Below are 24,580 nucleotides of genomic sequence, written 5' to 3'. Positions count from 1 at the left end.
TCATTCAAAATACATCTCGAAAGAAGCCATTGGAACCTGAGAACCCCCATCGCCCCTCCCGGTTGGTGCTTAATGATGGGAAGGAAGTAAAACTGTAATGTGTTAAACTGGGTGGATATAAAAACAGACACCATCTTGCCCTCTTTCTGGGCAACCTCCATTAACCAACACAACAGGAAAACTAAAAAACCTAGCCAGTCATGACTAAAGAGTATAAAGGAGTGAATAGATAATGCTTAATTGAGCTTAAATTTGCAATTAAAGAAAAATGTATGAGGTGCTTCCACCATCTGGCTGAAGGGCAGCTAAGCATTTATTATCCTCAAAAAGGTAGAAAATCCTTTTCAAGAAACATGTTCGGCTATTCAGGATAGTAATGTAGGGAAACCATTTGTGGGCTTTTGTTACACACACACACACACACACACACACACACACACACACACGAAAGAAACCCAGGTCTGGAAAATGAATAATGATGAGAAACCCAGGAAAAACTGAGCCCCTAGAAGGCTAAGTGAATTGTTTGCCCAACATCACACAGGCTCCAATCTTTAGAGATGAGATGTGAACTCTGCTCATAAGACCTACATCTGGAGACCTTCAGGCCATCTCATCCAGTCCAACTGTCTCATTTTACAGAGGAAGAAATTGAACTCGAAAGGTTTAAGGACTCGCTTGTTGTCACACAGCTAATAAGCATCAGTGGTAGGATTTATATGAGCAACTGTTGAGGCTCAATCCTACGATCTACCTCCTTTGCCAGGCCATTTCTCATCAGAATGAACAACACTGGCTAGTCTAAAAAGTTGCTTGTGAATCATGATGTGAACATTCTACACAATACACTGTGGTGCGGTATCTGAAAGTTCCTCCCATTAGAAAAATAAATGAAGTCCAGCAAAATCAGTATCAAAATACTCCCAGACTCTGGGTTTCCTGTCCTGTGAATGACTGGACACCAAGTTCCCCTAACACCCACAAAGCAAATAAAAGAGACTTATTATCCTCATATCTGCACCTCAAAACTCAACATCCCCATGAGATAAGTTAGGCTTGGGTCTACAAGATATGCTCTAGGGTCAACATACGGGAAAGGCGGTCTTGTGAGAGGCAACTGTTAGCTAAACACTAGTTTTGTTGAACTGTTTTTCTTTTTCTCTACTCTTTTGTTCTTAAAGGGGTTAGCTCTATGTCAAGAGGAGGGTTATACTGGGAAATGTGGGTAACATAAAAACAAAAGATATCAATAAAACTTTATTTGTCTCTCTAAGATCAACCTATGGAGAGGCTGTCTTATGAGAGGCAATTGTAGCTAAACACTGTGGCTAGAGCAGGGGATAGTCCTGTTTGCTGCTCCCAAAGAACAGTAGATAAAGAAAAACCTAAAATCATAGGCTACAAAAAAAAAAAATAAAAACAGTTTATCACCTGAAAATGGAAGGCAAGAACCAGGGACTCCTGATGAGCAGAATTCTCCATTCTCCCCGCTCTCACTTCCCCATAAAGACAAGCTGCTAACAACAGCGAGCCTCTTTTTGCCTTTTGTCATCATGGAGGAAAGTAGAAGAGAGCAATTTTTTTAAAAAAAAAAGCAAACTCTCCAGCTGCAGGAATGATTTCCATACAATTCATGCTAAGTTATCCCATAAGCAAACCCTCAGATTTTTTTTCCTTAACTGGGCTGATTCATAGTGGCAATTTGTTAATGTACATTTAGCGGGACATGAATCTGTAATAGGACTTCCTGCAATCAACTAGTAAAAGTAGCAGCTGCACAACTTCAGTGTTTTTGAAATTAAAAATAGCTCTATGGAGGAAGGAGGGAGATGGATTTTTAGTTGAATTCTGTTGAAAATGAACTTCTAGAATAGAGATATCCATCACGGAGTTCTGCATAAATATCGCATAATTACAGTGCAGAACTGACATCCCCATCCCCAGCTGGCCACAGCCTTCAGGATTTCTTTTGGCACAGAAGGTCTTAGGAATTGTAGCACATCAGGCTTTGAAACCTTAGAGTTCTTCAAGGCTCAGCCGAGGTGCTTCCTCCTGCAGGAAGTCTTTCTTGATTCACTTGTTAATTCTTTTTTTTCCCTCTAATTGTTATTTTTTGCAATTTGTACTTGTACATAACATGTGTTATCATATATCTATAACTGACAGCTCAGGTGACACCATAGTGCACAGAGTACTGAATCTGAAGTCAGGAACTCATCTTCAGGAGCCTAAATCCACCCTCAGGCACTAATTAGCTTCATGACTCTGGGCAAGTTCCTTCACCCTATTTGCCTCAGTTTCCTCATCTGTAAAATGAGCTGGAGAAGAAAATGCAAACTACTCCAGTGTTTCAGCCAAGAAAACCCCAAGAGAGGTCATGGGGAGTTGGACACAACTGAAAATGAATGAACTAATAACAACATATACCTACTTAATTACACACCACACACATGCACACAGAGGAAAATGTAAATTTTATCTTTCCATCCCCTGTGCTTAGAAGTGAAGAAGAAGGCAGACAGGTGGTCTAATAAAGTAATGATTGGAGCCAGAGGATTTGATTCAAATTCCGCTTCTGAGCTTCCTGTCACTATAAATTTGGGCACGTCCCTTAACTTCCCTGGGACTCAACTTCCTCATATACAAAATTATGGAACTGGACTAGATGGTCTCTAGTATATTCCAGCTCTAAGGCAATGATCTCATGATTCTCTGGCTTATCAGCTATTTAATAAAGAGAAAGTCGGATTTCCATCAATCGAAGGAAAGACCAAATGAGTTGTGATACAAGAACGTCATGGATGTTATATTCTGCACTGTAAGAAATGATGAACCTGGTGACAACAGAGAAGCATGGGAAGACATAGAAAGTGGAACAAAGTCAAGTCTGCAGAATCAAGAGACTGCTACACAATGACTGCAGTGACATAAATTTAAACCCCAATGACTGAACAATAAAACAGAATATTGTGAAATTAGAATGACTGAGCTTAGCCCCAAGGGGAGACTGTTGTGCACATGTGGGATTCTCTGGGTGTGAGACATGGCAGATATCAGTCTTTTTCTGTCAGCTAGTTTTGTCTCACTGTTTTTCTTTTTCTCCACTCTTTTGTTCTTAAAGGGGTTAGCTCTCCGGCAAGAGGAGGGTTATATTGGGAAACGTGGGTAACATAAAAACAAAAGATATCAATAAAACTTTATTTGACAATAAATATAAATGCTTGATGGATTGAGGCAGATTGGAATGTCATTAAATCTAGTAGACTTTGTTGTATTGAAGTTCTTTTTTAATATGCAAATAACTCTGGCTCCCAAAGAACATTCTGTTATATTGAATTGAGTCTTTAAAAAAAAAAAGACTCAAGATTTGATTGTCCCAGCACATCTAATGGTGAGTATAATCTAGAGTAAGCCACATTTCCATTCCAGAGTCTCTGAGGGCTCTGGGCGCCAGGCTTTGAATTAGCAGCACCATGAATGAACTCCATTTGCAGTCTAGATCCATGCTGGGGATGTGGAGAATTAAAATATAAAATACTAGGTACCAAATATCCCTTGGGGGAATATTGTATTGCCCTAGCTACCTGGAACCCCGCAGAATGTCTGTGCCCCTAGGTTGGGATCAGGCACTGTACAGAAAGAACAACCATAAAGGAGGAACACATTTCCCCAAATAAACCCTCTTCCTTTTTCCTCTTAAAGGCAGCCTGGTAGAGGGGCAAGAGTGTTGATTACTCACAAATTTGTAGAATCAAGAGGCAGAATTACAGGAGTTTTATCCCTTTGACTTGGGTTTATCTAGTTGGAAGGAGTGATAGTGATGTCATCCTTGTTTAATTTGTGGATTTAGAGGAAGAGAGCGAGAGGGAACAATCCCCATTTATAGGGTAAAACCCCCGCAGAGTTTTATCTCCTGTGCAGCAAATCTACTTCACCTTGATATCAAGTGCATCATTAGCCTAATGAAGAAGCAGAGCCCTGAGTGGGTGAGAGACCTAGGAGACGGGAGTGGGTGCAGAGTGAAAAATCAGAATCTCCCAGGAGTTAGGAGGCTGCCAGCTGCGCCAGCTCCTTCTTCACCTCAGATTCACCCACCTGTGATTTTTTCAGCTGCCCAGTGCTTCCCTATGGTCTCCAGCACCCAGGCTTCCTCTCGATCCACAATCAGATACGCGCTTTGGAAAGTGTGACACAAGTTCCCGTCCTCATAGTAATTTCCACCTTGCCCGTGCTCTTCCAGCAAAGAGACAATGACCTCAAAGGCTTCCTTGGCGGTGGTCCCTCTTTCTAGACCCAACCTGAAGAGAAAAGAGAAAGTGGGAACTCAGTCTTTTTACTCCACTTTGAGATCTTGGTAATAATCAAGCACCAATAATAATGACTAATATTGTTAACCAGTGATAACTAATAACTATCAATAAATAATAGCTAGCATTTGTATATACACATATATAAAACACATTTCAAAATTTGGATTAAATCCAAAATCTAAATCTAAAAGACATAGGTCCAATCCCACCCCTGAGATTCACTAAGCTATATGACCCAAACCACTGACACCTCGCTTAACCCCTTTGAGCCTTGCTGTCCTCAACTTTAAAATGGAAATAATGGCACTTGCAATACCTCTCTCACAAGGTTATCGAGGCTTAAATGTATATAAAATACTCTGTAAGTTTTACAGTAATCTATGTATAAGTTATTAAAATAAAAGAATTCCTTTGCTTTCATTAAAAGAGCATTTTTTAAAAACTGCTCTGTTTCAGATGCTAAAAAGAATGCGACATTTATTCCCATAACAGGCTTATTTTCATGGTCAAATAATGGTGTGTCTGACACTTTCTTATTTAAGCTTTCCTAAGAAGACTTTGTTTCACAGTAATGATTGGGAAGGTGTATGATAAAACTTGGAAAGAATTACATAAGAATAATAAGCTCATTGGAAAATGGACTTAAGGAGACAATCCTGTTAATAGATGTCTCCTTTTCTAGATAGGGATTACGGGAGAGAATCTATTTCTTCAACAAGTCGAAATATGGAAGGTTTGTGGTGTGGAAGAGGGATTGGCTTGGGTATGATGCTTGGCCCCCAAGGACAGAAATCTGACATTAGAAGCTGCTGGCAAGCTTGCCTCCCCCCTATTGGCAGAGAGGTAAGGAACTGGGGGAGCAGAAGGACATTTTCAAAGGTGATCCACACCTTATTTTGTTTTGCTTGATTGTAATGTTTACAAGGCAGAGTTTTGGCTTATGGTAAGAGAATTGATTCATAATGATAGTAATGGGGGGAGAAGAAAAAAAAAGTTCAATGAAACATTTTTTAAAATATACAGAAGTTCAGAAGGAGCCAAAAACAAGCAGGGTAGTTTTAATCCCACCCACTTAAATTTAATATACACATAATAAAAAGACAGAAATTCCCTGTAGTGCCCCAGAAGCCTTCCTCTTTCAGATCATCCCAAATGATTAATAATCCTAAAAGATGACATTCAGAAGATATGGCTATCCACAAATTAACCAAATCTTTAGCAAAGTGGAGCACTTTATTATAGCTCCAAGCATGGGGATGTGGAACCACTGCGCACGTGCTTGTAAAGTCTTTCCAGGCTGTCATTTTCTAGGAGTCCATTTCCAACACTTCAAATTCCTCCTGTATCCTAGCCTACAATCCCTCCATGGGCGTGATTAGCAAGGAACAGAAGTAAGACTAAGTGGTTTGAGATTAAATTCTCACCCTGTAGTCCATCCCCAAATCTGACTGGCCCCCAAAATCCTTTTCAACTACAGCGTATCAACATTCATCTCTTCTAAAGAACCTGCATGTATAAAAATATTTAGAGCAGCTCTTTGTGTAGCAGCAAAGAGCCGAAAATGGAGGATGTGCTCGACCATCTGAGGATAGCTAAGTAAGTTATGGTGCATGAATGTGACAGACTAATGCGGTACAAAAAGCAACCTATGAAAAGATAAAATGGAGAGTATCAAAGAAAGCCGGAAAGATCTGTATGAATGGGTGAAGAATGAGGTGAGCAGAACCAGGAGAACAACTTATACAATAACAACAAGATTGTAAGACAAGTGACTTTGAAGGAGTGAAGAGTTCTGCTCAATGGGGGGAAAAAACCCTATCACAGTCCCAAAGGACGAGTATTGAAGAAAGCCTTACAGAGGAGTGATGAGTTTGGGGTTCAAATTTAGCCACAGAATTTTGGGTATGGTCAATTTGTTTTACTGACTATGTATATTTGTTATAAAATAATTTTATTTTTGCTTTTTACCCTTTTTTCCTCAATAACCTGCAGTGGCTCCCTATGACCACAAGCTTCTTTGTCTAACAAACACAACCTCTGTCCCACGTTTCCGCCTTCTCCCACTTCATTCCCCTCACACATTCCACGATTGAGTGCGCTGCCCTTGCTCAGACTTTGCATTGGCAGCCCCCAGACCTGGAATGCTCTTCCTTCTCCACGCCACCTCTCCATCCCCTGACTTCAGGATCCAGATTAAATCCCACCTTCTGCAGGGACTTTCCCTGATTTTCCTCAGTGGCCAGAGCTTCCTCCTCTTGGACGGCCTTCCTTTATATACATATAACTGTTTTCATGTATGTGTGTGTACATAATATATATTTATATAATGCATATGTGTATATGTATGTGTGTATATACACATCCATAATGTCCCCAGCTTTAGATTTCCCGCCCTTTGAGGGCAGAGGCTGTTTTTTACTCTTCTTTGTATCCCAACTGCTTAGCACAGTACTTGGCGTGTAGCAAGCACTTATTAAAAATGCTTCCAATTATTACATGCTTTGCCTTCTCAATGAGTAAAAGAAGGACTAGAGGGAAGGAGAGAATTTGGAACTTTAAAAAATTTCAATAAATGAATATTTTTAAAGTTTTTTTTTAAAAAAATAAAATGAAAAATGCTAGCTGACTGAGTGACTAAATTCTGGCATCTGAATGCTCTGCCCCGTGGCTCACTGCCCCCAGGACTCAGGCCTTGCCTTGCTTTTCTCCATACCCACCCGGAGACTCAAGCCCTGATTCTAGAATTCCTGCCTCCACCTTCCCGGAAGCCCATCAGCTTGCTGAGAACTATTCCCTGGGCTACAAAATTAAAAAACAAAACAAAACAAAACAAAACAAAACTCTGCTCTCAGGGAGCTTATATTCTATTAGAAAAAACCATGGGCACATAGATAAGCTTTGCCCAGGATGCAAGATGGGCTCACATAGACCTGGTTTGAGCTCAGGGCTATCCCCCAAATATCCCCTCGATCTTTGGCTCATGGTCCCCACCAGCATTTACTCCTGCAACATCTCCAAACTCTGTATCTAGCGTTTATGTTTGGCTTCCACTGTTGGGGACAACGGGGTCCCGGCTCCCCTCGTGGCAAAAAGTGGGTATCATAGCAAGTGCTCCTGGTCTCCCCAGGACCCGCCATAGGGCCTCCCGCAGAAGGCTCTTCAAACAATCCTTCAGGTGTCCTGAAAGCCACCAAAGGAGGTCAGTCCCAGTAACTCAGCCTCTATGATCTCTCCCGGGAAAACACCGGGGATGGACCGATGGGGTGTGAGAACAACGTGGCCGTTGCCAGCCGGCAAACTCGACACCTCGTTCTTTTACTGAATAAGGGGCCTGAGCAAGAATAGGACTGTCACTGAGAGAGCCCAGGGGGATTGGCTTGTCGGTGCCTTCAGACTCGGTACTAATCAGCGCCCTAAATCCTGTGAGGGCCAATGAAGAAAGGAGAGAAGGTGCAGATGTATGTCACTGCAGAGCCTCGGGAGGCGGGCAGGAACTGGAGGTCCCAGGCTCCTTTCCTTCTGAATGGGAATGAGCCAGAGTTCCCCCAAAGTCCAGTGGGATTTAATCTGGATCCTGAATCCTGGATCCTTAATCTGGATCCTCTCGTGGGAGAGCTCTCGCCCCAGCAGAGGTCTCCCAGCTAAGCCCTGGCCAGAGCATTAGCATAAAACACTCCTTCTTCTGAGGAGAGTCTCCCGTCTGCCTTCTGCTCTTCCCCAGAGCCACCGGCTCTGGCTCACGCGTTACAGGGCCAGTATGAGAACGCTAACACGGACCCACTGGTGCTTTCACCGCATCAGCGGGTGCTGCCTTTGTCATTGCGGCCAATCACCTGAGCAGGAGGCGTTTATCTATGAACTTAATGTGTTCATTAAGGGACGGTGCAGGTGAGGAGCTGAGAGGTGCAGGTGGGCTGCAAATCCACCTTCCCACCAAAAACTGACAGAAACTAACCTGGAACTCAGGGACAGCGAACGTTTGCCTGGACTTGGACACCTCAGACCAGACCTTGCATCTGCAAAAGGTGCCCCAGAAACATCTGCTCTTGTTGTAAAGGTTTGGGATGGAAGGTATGGCACAAATAGGCAGCTGGGGGAATTGCAGGGGATGGAGCTCAGATCTGACCTCAGACACTTACTACTAGCCGGGTGATCCTGGGCAAGTCACTTCCCTCTATTTGCCTCAGTTTCCTCCTCTGTAAAAAGAACTGGAGAAGGAAATGGACAATCACTGCAGCACATCTGCCGTAAAACCTCCAAATGGGGTCCCAGAGAGTCGGGCCCTCGTGAATATCCAGTCCAATGTGCTTATAGAAGAGGAAACCAAGTCCCTTATGAGGAGTCACCCCACTTAGACTAGATGATGACTGACAGTCTTTCCAGCTCTGAATCTTTGACCTTCTATTCCTAAAGGCTTAGTTAGGCCCAGACCTCGGGTTTCCTACCCCTCCATCTGGCGGGATGAACTGCTGAATCCCACTGATTCCATCCCATGACCTCAGAAAATGTAAAAAAACAAAACTTGAGAATACATTTGACACCATCCCTTCATATCTTGTGAGGGTGTGAGAAGTAGAGGGGAAAGAAGGATACATAGGTCAGAAAGAAGGATCAGGGCTTTATGACCCAAAGTGATCCTCTCCACATATTCCCTCTGTTTTACAAAGAAAGAAACTGAGACTCGTGAAGGTTAAGGGGCTTGGAGAAAATGTCGATTAAAACTAGGATCTCATCTCTCTATAATCTTTGAATAGAACCAGGGTCCCCCAAAGTCCAATGCAGCCTTCTCTCCATGGCGCTATATTGCGCCATTAGGACAGTGGGTAGAGGGGTCCAAATCCCCTGGGCAGGGGAGGCAGAACAGGAGCCGGAAACAATGCCGGACTCAGAACTGGGAAAGGCCTGGATTCCGGTTTACCAGCCGTGAGATGTCCCAGAGAAGCCATCCCACTTTTCTGAGACTCAGATTTCCCATCTACAAAATGGGGCAGAAGGAAGGGAACCTCTGAGGTTCAGATCTCCTTCCTACCTCCTACCACCAAACAGGATATTTGTAAAGTGCTTATCACAGTTCCTGGCATGTTTAATAAACGGATATTTTATTCCTTCTTGTGTACACAAGGCAACAAGCAATCAGGTCAATGCCCAACCCTCAGGGCACGCTATGCATTTGTCTGCCTCTCTCTTGGATGACAAACCCACCCTTCCACTTATGGGAGCCTCCCGTTTTCTGCTAAGCCCCACCTACCTCACCAGATCCATCCCCAGCAAGGCTTCATTCTCGGGGGCCGGCTCTCTGGTACTGATGGCTTCATTGGCGATGCAGACCCCGTGCTCGTTGGCTCCCATCTCTGCACCCCAAAGCCAGGCGGGCCTGCTGATCACAATGGCGTGCGTCCTCGGGACCTGGTCGATTGAAATGTAGGTGCACTAAGGAAGGAAGAAGACAAGAGGGAGAATTCAGTTCAGCTTAACAGCTTTTTTTTAGGGTGGTTTTTTTTTAATTAAAACTTTTATTTACAAAACACATGCACAGGTGATCTTTCAACACTGACCCTCCCAAAGCCTTTTGTTCCAAATTTTTCACTCCTTCCCCTCATCCCCTCCCCTAGATGGCGGCCAGTCCCATACATGTCAAACATGTTTAACAGCATGAAGACAAAAAGGCAACAGATTCTACCCTCAAGGAGATTATGTTCTACGGGACTGGCCCAGACAAATGCTTCATTTGTTCTCAGAAGGAAATCTAATTCCGCCTACGATCAATCAGTAAGCTTTTATAAAGCACTGACTGTGTGCCAGACAATGTGAGGACCAAACCAGGTCTTAGCTGGAGGTACCTCACAGCTGCCCTCTCTGTGTGATGTTCTATATCAGCAAACACTAAGAAGCTAGTCACACACACACACTCTCTCACTCACTCACACTCACACACGCACACACTCACCCTCGTACACACACACACACACACACACTTGCACTCACACACACACTCACACTCACACACACAGGTACCGTTCCTAGCACAGTGGCCAAATGTCTGTCCTCTCTGGAATACTGTGACAAAAAAGGAGTTGCGTTTAGAAGGATGGGACTTGTAGGGGTAAAGGGGCCTTGTCTTTTACGTCTGTGAAGCAAACCAAAAGACAGAGGGTAGAGGAGGGATGATGGGAGGGAAGAGATGACCACAATATTAGCTTTGGCTCATGCTTCCTCTCCCTTCTCCCCAAACCAGAAAGCCATGAAGAGAAGGCCGTGTCAGTGGCTTCCAGACACCCCCCCTCCCCAGTAGAAATACCCACTAAGGAGAAGAAGAAAATAAAAATTATTTGAGGAAAGGACCTTGGATGGGGCCCCTTCCAGCTCCTAAAGTCTATAAGCTCCTTCAGGAGCCTGATTTAAAGCCATCCCCATGATAAGTGAACCAAAGAACCCACAATGCACCTTGGCTAGAGCAAGGCTGACTTAGATCTCAGATTCAGAGGAAGATGGCAGAAAATGATGTGTCCTGTCAACAGCTCAAAGCTACTTGATGAGGGGAAGATAGATGACTCTGTAATGACACAATTTTAGCTTTAAATCCCAAGTCTCTACAAAGCCTGTGAATTCTGCAGAGGGCTCGGCGTGAGTCCCAACTGAGTTTGAGACCATACTTTAAGGACCCGCGATTCCACCAGTGTGAGGTAGCTCCCGGTTATAGGCCCCTCTCCAACTAGGTGGTCGGCATTAGAGGGCCCTATGGCTTATAAAGGAATCCCTGGACTGGCCCTCGGATGAGAAGCTACCTTGAATTCCCAACCTCCCAAAGCTCACCTGCAACTGAATATCTCTCCTTCCTATCCAGCTATTCCTGTCTTAAATTCCTGTAATCAGCTTTCCACATCCCCCATTCTATGAAATCCGTTATCTCAATTGTCACTAAGTATTTTCTTTTGGGAAATTCCATTTTTCGTCCTCATTTAATCAATCAACAAGCATTTACTAAGCACCTACTATGTGTCAGACACTACTCTAGGCACTTGGGATATAAAGAGTAAAAAATTCTCCATCCTCAAGAAGTTTAAGGTTTTATATTTATGGGTTAATTTATTGTTTCACTATTAGGTTTGAGTTAACTCCCATTTAGTAAGCATTTATAAACCATCTACTAGGTGCAATTTGGCCGTGCTTGATGCTAGAGATACAAAGAAAAACAATACCCAGCCCCTACCCCCAGAAAATTTATCTAGTGACAATCAGGCAAAGTCCAATACTTCATTCTTATTCCCCCCTAGTGCCTCGTACAAGACTGGATGCATCATAGGTGTTCAATCTATGCTAATTTGTTAAGGAAGACATAGAAAAATAAATCAAGAAAACCACAGTCCCATAGAGCAGGAGTTCTCAACCATTTTGTATTATGGCTTCTTCTGGCGATCAAGTCTGAGGAAGCCCACAGACCCCTTCTCAAAATCATGCTTTTATGAGCAAAATACACAGATTTGTCCCAGAAACCAATTATAACAAAACTATCAAAATATCAAAAACTATCAAAAAACAAATAAGCTACAGCCTCCAAATCAAGAATACTTCAGAAATTGGGATGTCAATGGGACATGTTATTTCAGACCAAACAGAGAGGTGAAAAAAAAATTAGTGATCATAGACAGCTTTGTTTACAGCTTGTAGAAATCTGGAGTTGCTCTTTTTAAATGCAGAGTTGGCTGGGAAAGTCTCTGCCATGGATGGAGTCCAGCGAGGCTGAAAAGGACAGCTCTGATCAGAGCCAGAAATGGCCCCTCCGGGGAGAAATGCCTCTTACTGGTGACACATTTGACAGCCCTTTGCCAGAAGAAGGCCCAGAGGCATCAGGTCCCAGTTCTCAGTCTGGCCTGTGACTGAGGGGAAAAAGCACGTATTCTGCACAGGGCAGAGCTCGCGGGGACCGGTAAGACCCAGTTTGGCAGAAGCACAGGACGTCAGCGCTGGAAGGACTCTGAGTCCAGTGGTTGTCTGGGGAGGTCCTTGGATCCCTCCTCTGTGTGATATTGATGGAACAGCCAAAGATTAAATGGGGATGGATGGGGAGAGGACGTTTGGGCTGGATACAAACTGAAGCAGCCTCATAAACTTTGGAAAAGGCATGTAGCAAACCTAGGCCTGGCCATGGGGCCCTTTGGTTGATTTGAGCATCGTGGGCTTGGCCCTGGAAAAGACCCCAGGGGCTGTCCTTTTACAGAAAAGTAAACTGAGGCCCAGAACAAAATGACTTGCCTCAGATCCCAGAGGGAGTAAATGACTATGGTAAGATGACTTTGCTTCTTTTTGATCCCCCAACACTTAGCACAATGCCTGACATAGAGCAGGGGCTGATGAAATGTTGAGGGGAATTGAACTAAGGTCCTCTGCTACCACATCCAATCCACTTTTGCCTTGTGGCCTTGTTAAAATGTTTACACAAATATATGTATATATGCAGTGTGTTTATATGTATATATATTTATACATGCATATAAAAACACATTTTCTATATATAAACTATAAACTACACATTTATAGTTTATATAGTCTATAAATGGTTATATGTATTATTTTATGTCTATGTCTTTGTGTGTTGTTTTACTTCTTATTTTGTAAGGACTTTGTTTTATTCTTCACTTTTTGGTGGTTAATTTTGTAATTTTTAAAAATTAGCTAAGTTAAGAATTCCAACATGTGACCAAGAAATCTGCTTCCCAGGTCTCAAGCCTAGTGATGATGAACTAAAAAACATTCCCGGGGGAAACGAGGAAAGGTGTTCGGGAGCATCCTAGCGTTTGCCTGGATTGTCTCATCTTTCCCGAGATGATACAGGCCCTCTGTCTCAGCCTCCCACCAAACTGGTCCAGCTGTGCAACTAGCCCACGGAGAGGGGGGGGCACCCACCCAGGGCTAACAACGGAGCCAATCAGGGCTTCTGGAGGCAGCCAACGGCCACGCCCCAAGAATGTGTGGGCCATTTAAATAAGTGAACTCCAGGCGTGGGAGCCCTCTCCCTGCTCCAGCAAATTTCCCTGTTTGTGTGTTTGGGAATAAAGGCATCGCCCGATCTGAGCCCTCCTTTCCAGCTTTGAAATACCAAGATTGCTAAGACAAGAGGGGTTTCTGAGATGAAATGACCACTTCCCCATTTTACTTTCTACATATGGACAACATCACACTCCAAAACAATCAGAAACTGATTTTGTCTCCAGTTTTTTTTTTTTAAAAAAAAAACTGTCGAGAAATGATTCAGGATTTTTTTATTGATAAATTATAGTCTAAATTCTATGATGTGACTGTTGTAGGAGATGTGAGGGAAAGAGGCTCATAACTCCAGATTTAGGCTGGTCCATCTCCTCAATTTACAAGTGAGGAAACTGAGGCACAGGGAAATTTAAATGATGTGCCCAACTTTGCACTGGTAATAAGCATCAGAGGTGGGATTTGAATCCAAGTTCCCTGACTCTAGAGCCAACATTCTCCCCTTGTATCCCACTGAAGACTTGAACCAGGAATCGAGTAAACTGACTGTGTGTGTGTGTGTGTGTGTGTGTGTGTGTGTGTTTAAAATTCCTTCTTTATTTTGAGGTATCATCTTTGAAAGGAATTTTTAAATAATAAATTTAATTTTGAAAAATTACAAAGCTAATAGCCAGCAATCAAAACAAATAATTAGGTTCTTACAACATAAAGACTAAAATCACACTGGAAATCCTTGACTGGCTGTGTGACTTTGCCAAAGTCACTTTATGGAAGTCAATTTCCTCAGCTCCAAAATGACTGATCGAGTTAAAGTTAGTTTTGAGTTTCCTTCCACCCTCTGAACTCATGAACACCTGGACAAAGAAGCCTGAAAACAGCTGAAAAATCAGATGCGCAAAGATCATGGCGCCCAACAGAAGCCAGAAACACAAAAGGCGATTCTTCCAGGGGAAGTCCTTATTGTGTCCTGAGCTCCTGACAACCCTGGCCTCCCCCTTACACATTCCGGTAGCCGGTATTCCTGGGCACCGTCCAATGAAAGGAGGAATGGAGACCTCAGGACAATAGATTTGTTTAATGAATGAAAAAACCCCCATTGTGTCATTCCTACTGTACTTGGATGGGCAAAGAAAGTCCTGGCACTGCCAGCGGGGCCGTGGGGATCAGTCTGATGAGTCAGTCACACTTCCTAGTCTAAGAAACAACGACAGGACGTGAACGGCAGACTTGGAGATGAGAAGGGACGTGAAGGAATCCCCGCCGAGCTTTTTGTCCTTGGGCAAAGCCCTGACAAATGGCACTGACAACCTGGGCGAGGTCGGCTCCTGGCTTGGTCAGCCCAGAGCACCGGGTACCATGGTGGGTGCCCACATTCTGGGAAGGACACTCAGAGACACTGTCCAGGGGAGGCCTCCAGCACGTGCCATTAATAAGAGCTGGTGAAAGGAAATGGGCAGATTTAACCTGAAGAAGGAAAGGCTCAAGGGAAGAAACACAACATCTCCCTGAAGGGTAAACCTGAGAAGAAGGACTAGCCCTGTTCTTCCTGGCCTGAGAAGGAAGAGTTGGGAGCAGATACCAAGAGCCAGTTTTAGGCTTGATGCTGGGAGGGACATCTAATAATTAGCACCATCCCTAAATGGCCAGGATGCCTTGGGTCTCCTTCCTCACTGGGAGTTATCAAGCCCTCTCACTGGCTATGTTATAGAGGGAAATCCTAATCTATCCCCTCTCACTGACTATATTATAGAGGGAAGTCCCAATCTATCTGATGCGGACATTCTCTGAATCTGGGTTGATTAATTGCTAGGCCATCCAAGGTCAGAAAGAATCACGGCAGGGTCTGCCATCTCCCACCTTCTGTAGAGGAGAGATTTTTTTTATTGGTGCTTTGAGATCATACAAGGTTGTAAACCAGAGAAAGGCAAAGTAGCTGAGGAAGGAGGAGCTACTGGACACCTCTTGCTGAGGTCCTTCACTCACTGGAAATGTTCTGGGGCTGGGGGATTGAGGAAGGGTAATTATTAGGGTGTTATTCCCGATTCTGCTGAAGCTATATCCTTGTACAATTGATGAGGATGAGGTGACAAGGGTCATTCTAATTGTAAGTAGCAATTTCACAATGAATTGAAATGTCTCTGCTAGAGGGAAGCTGTAATTTATAGAATTTATGAATGGAAACCATTGTGAGAAGATCAAATTTGATGGTTTGGAGACCATGAGACAGGCTCCCCTTAGGGGAGGCCCTAAATTTCCAGAATATATTTGTGAGAAAATGCTGACAAAAATGGTTTTTGAAGGTTGGTACAACTGTGTCCCCAAATAATGCTTTGTCCACCACTAGCTTGTTTTTTCCTGATAATAAAATAACACATTGCCCTGACTTCCTGATATGCAAGTTGGCCAGACCACCCAAAATGAGAACCTGCTCCCAGAAGGACACTTAGGAGCACAGTCTCCCCTGCAGCGGGAGCACCCCTTCCTGCCAAATGCTCCTGTGTCTATGTGCTCCCAAACACAGAACTGCCCATATGTGACCCACACTCTGCCTTGTAGGCAGGATCCCTCTCTCTCTTCTTCCTCTTCTCCCTTTCCCTCACTGCTCACCGTGAAACTTTGCACTGAACTGATTCCCACCGTTTTACCTGCTACTCTCGGCACCTGAATTCACTGAGGGATGTTTTCCCCCAGTGTCCCTGCCCGGCCCATGGGTCTTTTCTTCGCTCTAAGCTGTGCACCTGGACAAGGACTTAACCTAAGGACGGGTGCCCCTCTCTTAGGGCAGCGGGGCATGATAGCCTGGGTGTAGAAAGCAAGGATGAAGAAGGGGACCCTCTGTCCTCCCAGGAGGGCCTCCCTTGGGCCAAAGGACTGTTACAATGACCTTGTTTAACATCTGGATAACTATATGTTAATAATGAGAAAGCAGCTTCATTGGAGACCCCTCCTCAAACTCTAGTCAGTACTAGCTAATTCATTATGGCTTTATAAGGGGTAATGATGGCTAGTAATTATTTATTTTTAACATAATCATCTGGTAATTTATATCTAGTCAATCACCTGCTAATAGGTATAAGAATAAGCAATGTATTAATCCATACTTTAAATCAGTCACATAACAGCTTTAACAGGAGTTTTAATGGCCTGCCCACTACTTGTTTACCAATTATGGAGCTCACTTGTGTGACCCCAAGAGTCTAGTGTGTTTTCCAGACCTACTGCCCCATAAGTGGTCATATTCATTAAAAATAATAATATCTGACATTTATGTTGTCAAGTCTACAAGAATATGTTAAGTGCCTACTGTGTGCCAGCCACTGTGCTAAGCACTAAGGATACAAATAAAGGCAAAGGCCCATGCCCTGCACTCACAGGAACTCTTTATCTAATGGGGGAGACAACAAGCAAACAAGGATGTAGAAGCCAGAAGACGAGGTGGGGTGTTTTGCTCAGATTCCGTGTCCCAACCAAGCACGGGGGGATGGCAGGGCCCAATATGTTATGGGAGCACATGGATAGTTTGTACCGTCTCCTCCCATTTACCCTAAGAAGGCCATCTTTGAACCCAGGTTTTCCTGGCGCCTGGTCTGGGACTGTCCGTGGCTCTCTTTGTAGTTCTAAGTATTTTATTTTACGCATTTAAATCTGGGAAGAGCTCAGCAGACTTTGAGAGTCCATGTCGCAAAAGGGGTTCAGGACTGGGGGGATAAGGCCCAGCAGGGTAAGGCGAGGCTCCATATCCTGAAGCTGTAAAGAGTCCTCTCTAACGCAGCTTGTCCCCATTGTGGGAACCGGCCTTTATCTGCAACTGTGAGATTGGGACTGAGACCGCCATGAGTGACAGCACAGATGAATCACATGGGGCCTTCTGAATGGCAAGATAGGCCACATCCCTGCCTCCTCGGTGGGGAGCTGGAGAAAGTCACAGCCTCTCTGTTTCTCCATACTTTACCTCTAAAACAAGAGGGCTGGATGAGGAGCCCCCCAGACTCCCTTCCAGTTCTCATTCTCACCTCCATGATATCCCTGATGCCTCATGGTGAGGGCTGTGGGAGCCAGGGATTCCCACACAAGCTAAGAATGGCACAAGCGTGTTGTAATCCCCCAGGTGCAGTCTGCCGTGCCCTTCTTCCTAAGGCGGCTCCAAGATCCCCCCTCCCAAGCCGTGGGATGTCTGCTAACACGATCTCCTGTTCCCTCTGGAGATTACAACCCACCTGGAACAGAGAGGGATTTTTTGCCAGCTCCAAAACTGAAACCAAAGTTTCTCCTGATTTTAAGTCCCACACACTTCATTTAGGGGGATCTGTTTCTCCTGCACTAACAACAGAAACTTGCTCTTAGGTATTGATGAAATTTGCACCTGAAGACTCAGGGAGAGTGTTCCTATTCATCAAGTCACATGGGAGCGACAGATGGATTTATCGACTACTATTTTTTAAGACCATGAATCAGAGAAATAGCACCAAGCAGAAGTCCAGGTGGCAGATGGGAGCAGCACCATGCTTCCCAGACAGAAATTATGGTGGCAGGAGCTATGTCAGCCTGGAGGGAAGGAAGGAAAGAAGGAAGGAAGGAAGGAAGGAAGGAAGGAAGGAAGGAAGGAAGGAAGGAAGGAAGGAAGGAAGGAAGGAAGGAAGGAAGGAAGGAAGGAAGGAAGGAAGGAAGGAGAGAGGGAGAAAGAGAGAGAGGAAGAGAGGGAGGGAAAGAAGGAGGGAAGGAGGAAGGAAGAAAGGAAGGAAAAGAGGGAGGGAGGAAGACAAAAAGCCACAAACCACAAAATAAGGCAAGGATCCCATATCACTCACCTCCACTTTGCTTTCAGGTTCATGGTCAGCGGCTGCAATATAGACAACCTCCTGGACTTCATCTCTGGGCCGTGCTGAGTTCTTCCCGAACACCACCAGCCCATCCTTGGCCCGCGGGGGGAAAGCCACAAAGCAATAACTGGGAGGAGCCACCGACATCCTGAAAAGAGAACACCTGTGTGATGAAACCGGACGAACACAGAACATGCCATCTATCAACACAGTATTTTTCCCCAGAGGATTTTATCCACTAAAATCATATCGGTATTAAACTGCGTGCACCATTGGTCATGAAGAAATCCCAGCTGGCACAAAGGGAGCAAAATTGTGGCATAGTCAAGACAGGTCAGATATAAGTGGGCTCAAAAAGCCAAGTAATAATCAACAAGCATTTAACAGATACCTACTGTGTGCTGGGCACTGGGGATACAAAAACAAAAGTGATAGATTGCTTCTAAGATGGATGAATAGATAGACAGACAGACAGATGGATAAACAGACAGATACATTCTAAATAGAAAAATATTTACATAGATGTATTGATGGCTGAAAGGATGGATGAATAGATAGATACAAAGATACAGAGATACTTGGATGGATGGATAGTTAAATGGAGAGATGGATGGATAGATAGGTAGATAAGTAAGTGATTGAATTAATGAATAGATACATAGATATATGGATGGATGGATGGATGGATGGTTGGATGGATAGATGAATGGATAGGTAGGTAGGTAGATAGGTAGAAGGATGGAGAGATAGATGGACTGATGGATAATTACATGTAAATAGAAGCATATAAAGAAATATAAATAATTACAAGATAGTTCAGTCCCAGGGTGACAATGGTTCAGAAGCAGCTAAAAGTGCAATAAAAGAAATAGAATTTTAAAAAGAGGCAATCTGCCACCTCATAGGAGAGCAGGAACGCTCCACTTGGTTGTGTCCCAAATCCCACCCACAGGGCTGGCAGGTTTTCATGGTGCCATATGGCTGAAGTTGAAAGAGCAAGGAAAGACCAGTGAGAAGCAGAAAAACCATCTTTTTCTAATGCTGTTTCAGTTTTGCAATAATGACATGCTGCCCACAACTGGGGTCTCTACTCCCCTGAACTGGATCTCTATTCCCGCAAGGACGTCTATACTGGCCAACTGGCCACGCACAACTCATTGGTTCCTGCCTCTGCCTATCACTCCAATCTCAGACTAACACCCCATAGTGTAAAAAGGCTGGGACCTTGCAGATCACAGAGGAGAATCCCCTGGTTTATAGATGGGGGAAAGGCCCAAAGATTGTACATGATTTGCCCAGAGTCATACCGGCTCTTAAGAAGTCATCAGGTCTTTGGACTCCAAATCCAAATGTGGGGTCACCACCTCACCGCCCACCAAAATCTTAACAATTGAACACATTTCTATATAGAGTTATAGAATCTCTCATCTGGAGCAAAAGCAGTTGGGGGAAAGGGGACAGTAGTGCAAACGACAGTTAACCCTGAATGCAGAGTCACAAGGAGAGAACAGCCTTTCTCTCTCCCCCCCCGCCCCAGAAAGTCCATCCTGCATCCTTGAAGGACTTACAGTAGGGAAGATGGAGGAGATGGGTCCCAGAAGCAGGGCACATGGCAACACCTGCTGGGGGTAGGGTTAAGAAAGACTCAAAGTAGGATGAAAAAACAGATTGTTAGGGAATAGCAAGGTGGGAGAAGATGTGAAGAGCAGAGGCACTGGTTTCTCAACTGTTCCAGGGAAAATATATATACATCCTAGATGTCAGCACCCTGAGACAAAGCTCCTACTGCCTCCATCCTAGTTCCAGCTGTTTTTTCTGTCCTTTAAGGTTTATGAAGCAATTTCCTCACAATTCTGAGAAGCATGTGGTCCAGGTATTATTATCCCTTTATTGGTGAAATACTTAGAGAAGTTAAGTGAATTGATTTTGAACCTACTGTTCGCTCCGCAAGGTGCTTAATAAATGCTGGCTAGTTTGTTGATTTATAGAAGGTGTTCTTGCTCAGGTGGCACTGGAAACCTCCTTAATCCCTTCCAAGTCAAAGACACTGCATGTCTGTAGTCTCAAAGACCAAGCTGGGGATCTTGAAGGGCTGAAGGGGGCTGGGATTGTTGAATGGACCAATGATCCCTGTAGGTGGTTGATTCCCAATTCTGAAGGGAAGGGAAGGGGGATGTTCAGTGGGAAAACATAGCAGGCTCCTCCTTCTGGGTTAGGGAGGAGGATAATCTACAGCCAAACCATGGAGAAGAATGATGGTGGACCAAGGACTTAGCCAGGAGATTTAAGATGATTTAGGATCAAGAAATAAGCTTGTGTGTCTTGATGGTGTCAAGCCTGATGGAGTCAAGCCTTGATGTCTGTTTCCTTTATAAATAAACTCTGTGATATGGAACGCATTTGAATAAATGGGCATTTATTAAAGTGTGATATGTTGGCCACTGTGCTAATTTCTGCAGATAAAAAGATTTTAAAAGAAACCATCCCTGATCTTAAGGGGAAGGAGAAGACATAGCATTTGGAGAGACTGGACGAGGGAAGGGAGCTTTGTTCTACAGGGTTTGAATGGGGAGAGGACGGATATTGCAGAGGAGATAATGAGATGGCTACAGAGCATGTGACACTAAAGCATGGTCATCAAAGAGCCAACAAGTAGACAGACATGAGCTGAGTGGATTACTTTGTAGGGTCACCAAAAACCAGACTGTGACTTGGGGGAGAGCTCCAAAGAGGAACACCAAGTTGGAGCTGGGATGCGAGCCCTGGGACTTCTACTCCATAGGCAGCACTCTTTTATCCTGAAAATTACCTCACAGGTTGCAATATGTGCTGGAGAATGAAGCTTCCCACACTGAAAGGCATCCCCATGCCAACAAAATGGCAGCTCCTTTGCTCGCTCGCTCTGTGTGAGTGTGTGCGTGTGTCTATGTCTGTTTCTCTATCCCTTTGTTTCTCTGTCTCTGTTTCTGTCTTTCAGTCTCTGTCTCTCTGTCTCTGTGTGTCTCTCTATCTCTCTCTGTCTCTGTTTCTGTCTCTGTCTCTGTGTGTGTGTGTGTGTGTGTGTGTCTCTCTCTCTCTCTCACACACACACACACACACACACACACACACACAAATTTTCTTCTTACTCCTTGTACTTCAGATTTGCTTGGGGGAAAGCAGGATACACTGTAGGTTGTTTGTATCTTATCTCATACACAATCAATATTTTATAGTATCCTGTCCTTCACAAGGTCAGATCAATAAAAGTTGAGCCTCCACAGAAGATGGTAACTCCCCAGCTCTGCCTCAAAAACCCAGGACCAGCCCTAGACAAACGCTAAGTCTCTTGTAGGCTCCTTGGCTGCTGCTAACCGTCTGTCAGGACTCCCACTGCCCCACCAAATGTTCTCGGTCCATTTTGATGCAGGGTTGAGTGCTGGCAACAGATGCCCAGCAGTTTGTGGAGCTGAAGGATCTCATTTTTCTGCTGAATTCTGTGACCAAGCAGAGGCAGAAGATCTGAAACCACAGCTATTTCTGTAACCGTCACATTGAACACGGTCCCTGCCTCACTGGTCACTCACCCAGGTTCTCCAACGCTAAAGTCACTGTTTCCTCCCTTATGCCCAAATAAAGGCCAAAGGAGAAACCAAATGAGCTCCCAAACAATCATCAGTTCCATTGTTTAAGTTCTCTGCTGTTGGGGCTCAAATGTACTCCTGTAATCTCCCATCCCCTCACAAAACAAAGTGGCAAAAGACTAATAGTGGCAGTTGTCGGGCATTTAGAGTCCTCCATTAAAAAACTCTTGTGAGCCTGAAGAATGAAATCACTCAAGCCTGGAACCTCTTTTAAGTGATACGTCTAGGTGCCTGATCACATGAGGGAGAGTCACAAGTGAGAGCCAAATTTTACCCATCTCTTCAGGGAATCTCATCACCTTTGACCTTGGAAACAACATCCAGGCCAAAGTTTGGCTTAAACTAGGCTTGGTGTAAGTAGAAAATGAGTTTCTCACTCAAGATTTCTAGCCCCTTCCTGAGGGATGGAAAGTGAAAAGAATGAGAAGAAGACACAGCTTTCTCTTTTCTCACCAGAATGATGCAAATCTATCTTCAAGTCATCTTCTTTCCCAGGAGATCAAACATTCCTTTTTTCACTTAGAATCAATGGAGGTTTTCACAAAAAACAGAAGAGACAAAGTGGGAAAAGAATGGACGGGCGTCATGAAGAAATTCAAGGACCAGAAGAGGAACAGTACTGGAGAGTGTTAGGATGAAGATAATGACAGCAGAAACAGGTGAGCATGTCATCAAGGTATACTGGAGATCATCAGGACCAAAAGAAGAAATGGAGGAAGATAATGACAGAAGAAACAGAGATGAGTATGTCATCCAAGAATACTGGAGACCACAGGACGGAAAGAAGAAATGGAGGAAGAGTGCAAGAAAGAGATCACAAGCCTGACAGGGTCACATGTTAGTCCCCTCCCTGGCAACATAAAGTTTTAAAGAGTTGTCTGAGCCACTGAACTCTTAAATGACTTTCCAAGGACCACACAATCAGTAAGTATCAGAACTGGAATCTGAACAAACCAACCTTCTTGTCACTCAAGTTAGAAATCCCAAAATCACCTTTGATCTCCTTGCCCACTCTCATTCAAGATCATGTCTGCCTCTCTCAAACTTAAAATACATGGGCTACTCATGATTGACACAGGAGTTTCTACCTGTTCTGTTTCTGATGTGGGCCAGATTGTGGTCCCACTCTCACCACATTAATTCTGTCCTCACTATGGATACTCAATCAGCAGAGTCTACTGTAGGTCACCAGCCCTGAACTCAAGAATTCTACAAGCCTCAGTCTCCCCAGCAGCAGGAATTGCAGATCTATGCTACCATGTCCAATCTCCCCAGATTTTAGAGGGGCAAATTTCAATTATTCAGGGAAAAGATAACGAGGATCTCATGGGCTAGAATTGTACAGGAAACTTTAGACAAGAGGGATGAAAAGCTTTTCAGCATGAAATTCTAAGGATACAAAAAAGTCAATTCTAATGAAGAAAAAAAGAGGAAATTGTATCAAAAAAGATTAGTCTGGCAACTGATGTGGAAATACTTTTACATAATTGCACATGTATAATCTATATCTGATTGTTTGCTCTGTTGGGGAGGGGGCATGGAAGGAAGGAAGAAAAAAATCAGTACCCAAAATCTTATAAAAATGAATACTGAAAACTATATTCACATCTAATTGAAAAAAATAAAATACAATTTACAAAAAAATTTTAAATGGTGTAGATGCACAGGGAACCCATGAACCAACTTGACCTTTTCAAAGAAAATGTACAGAAGTCATAAGCAAGATGGAATAAGAAATGAAAACAAAAATCTTGCATGGTCTTATAAAAATGTGTCAAGAATGCTAAACTTTAGAAGAATCTGAAGCTGAAGAGAAAAACTAATGAACAAAAAGAACTTTTATTTTTAAAAAAAAGTCTCTGTTGGGAAGAAAAAGAAAATATAAAAAAGACAAAGACCTTGCTTGGAATAGACGGGATGATGGCCGACAGCAGAGAAGGCCAAGCTGCTCAATTATTACTTTCCTTCCATTTTCTTGGCCAAGAAAAATGATCTTTGACCCAGAAATGAGAGAACAAAAGCAATCAAAGGGAGATGATACTATTTTTACAAGACCAATTTTCCCAGTGTCTGTTGATGGGCCAACATCTTCCTAACCCAGATTTTCAAGGCTATCCCGGAGCTTGCTGGGACTTTTTCTCTTTCCTTCCTCACTCCCACCTTCTATCAGATGGCCATATCATGTCTGTCTTCTACTCACGAGCTGAGTCCCTATCACCTCTTGCCTAGATTAGTGTGACCGCCATGAAAGCAGGCTCCCCATTCCCGGGCTCTCCTCTTCACCATCCATCCATCCTACAGTTGTCAAACAATATTCACAGCATGTGAGAACAGCTACAAATTCCCCTGCTCAAAATACTACAATGGCTGTCCATCATCTATAGGCTAAAATAAAAATTCCTGATCCAGACATTTAAAGGTCTCTTCAACCAGCTCCAACCTACCTTTCTTGCCTTATTTCACTCTCCGCCCCCCTCCCCCCGCCAAACTCCCCCTACTCCCGGTCACATTAAATATAACACAGTGAAACTGGGTTGCTGGGCCTTCTGATCTCATCTTGAACTCTCCAGCCTCCATACATTGCCATGGGGCATACTTCATGTCAAGAACATACTCCATCCTCATTAACAACTGGCTCAGATGCCTCCTCCCCCTGAAGCCTTCCATGATCCCCACTTCCCCACACTGAAAGTGAGCTCTCCCTTCTCGAACTTTCCCAGGGGAACAGATCTGGAGGCAACTCCATCCCTGGCTCAGGGTACCTTGAATCATGCTGGGAGCATATAAAAGTCAGACTATCAGCTTCCTGGGGGCAGGATATTTTCTTCTTCATAGCTTGGGGGAA

General features: G+C 44.0%; 1 protein-coding gene across 1 annotated transcript in view; it reads right to left on the bottom strand.

Annotated features, from left to right (window-relative positions):
* SCRN1 (secernin 1) overlaps positions 1-24,580 on the bottom strand; it is a 59,120-nt gene that overhangs the window by 18,999 nt on the left and 15,541 nt on the right. Inside the window, exons 2-4 of the mRNA XM_031940502.1 lie at positions 18,101-18,260; positions 9,559-9,740; positions 4,096-4,298 (exon numbers count right to left, since the gene is read on the bottom strand). Coding sequence (XP_031796362.1) covers positions 4,096-4,298; positions 9,559-9,740; positions 18,101-18,259 — 544 coding nt within the window. The 5' untranslated portion in view covers position 18,260. The remainder of the gene's footprint in view (positions 1-4,095; positions 4,299-9,558; positions 9,741-18,100; positions 18,261-24,580) is intronic.

The sequence above is a fragment of the Sarcophilus harrisii genome, chromosome 5 (assembly GCF_902635505.1).
Source record: "Sarcophilus harrisii chromosome 5, mSarHar1.11, whole genome shotgun sequence".
Lineage (NCBI taxonomy): Eukaryota > Metazoa > Chordata > Mammalia > Dasyuromorphia > Dasyuridae > Sarcophilus > Sarcophilus harrisii.
This window is presented reverse-complemented; position numbering and strand designations above follow the sequence as displayed.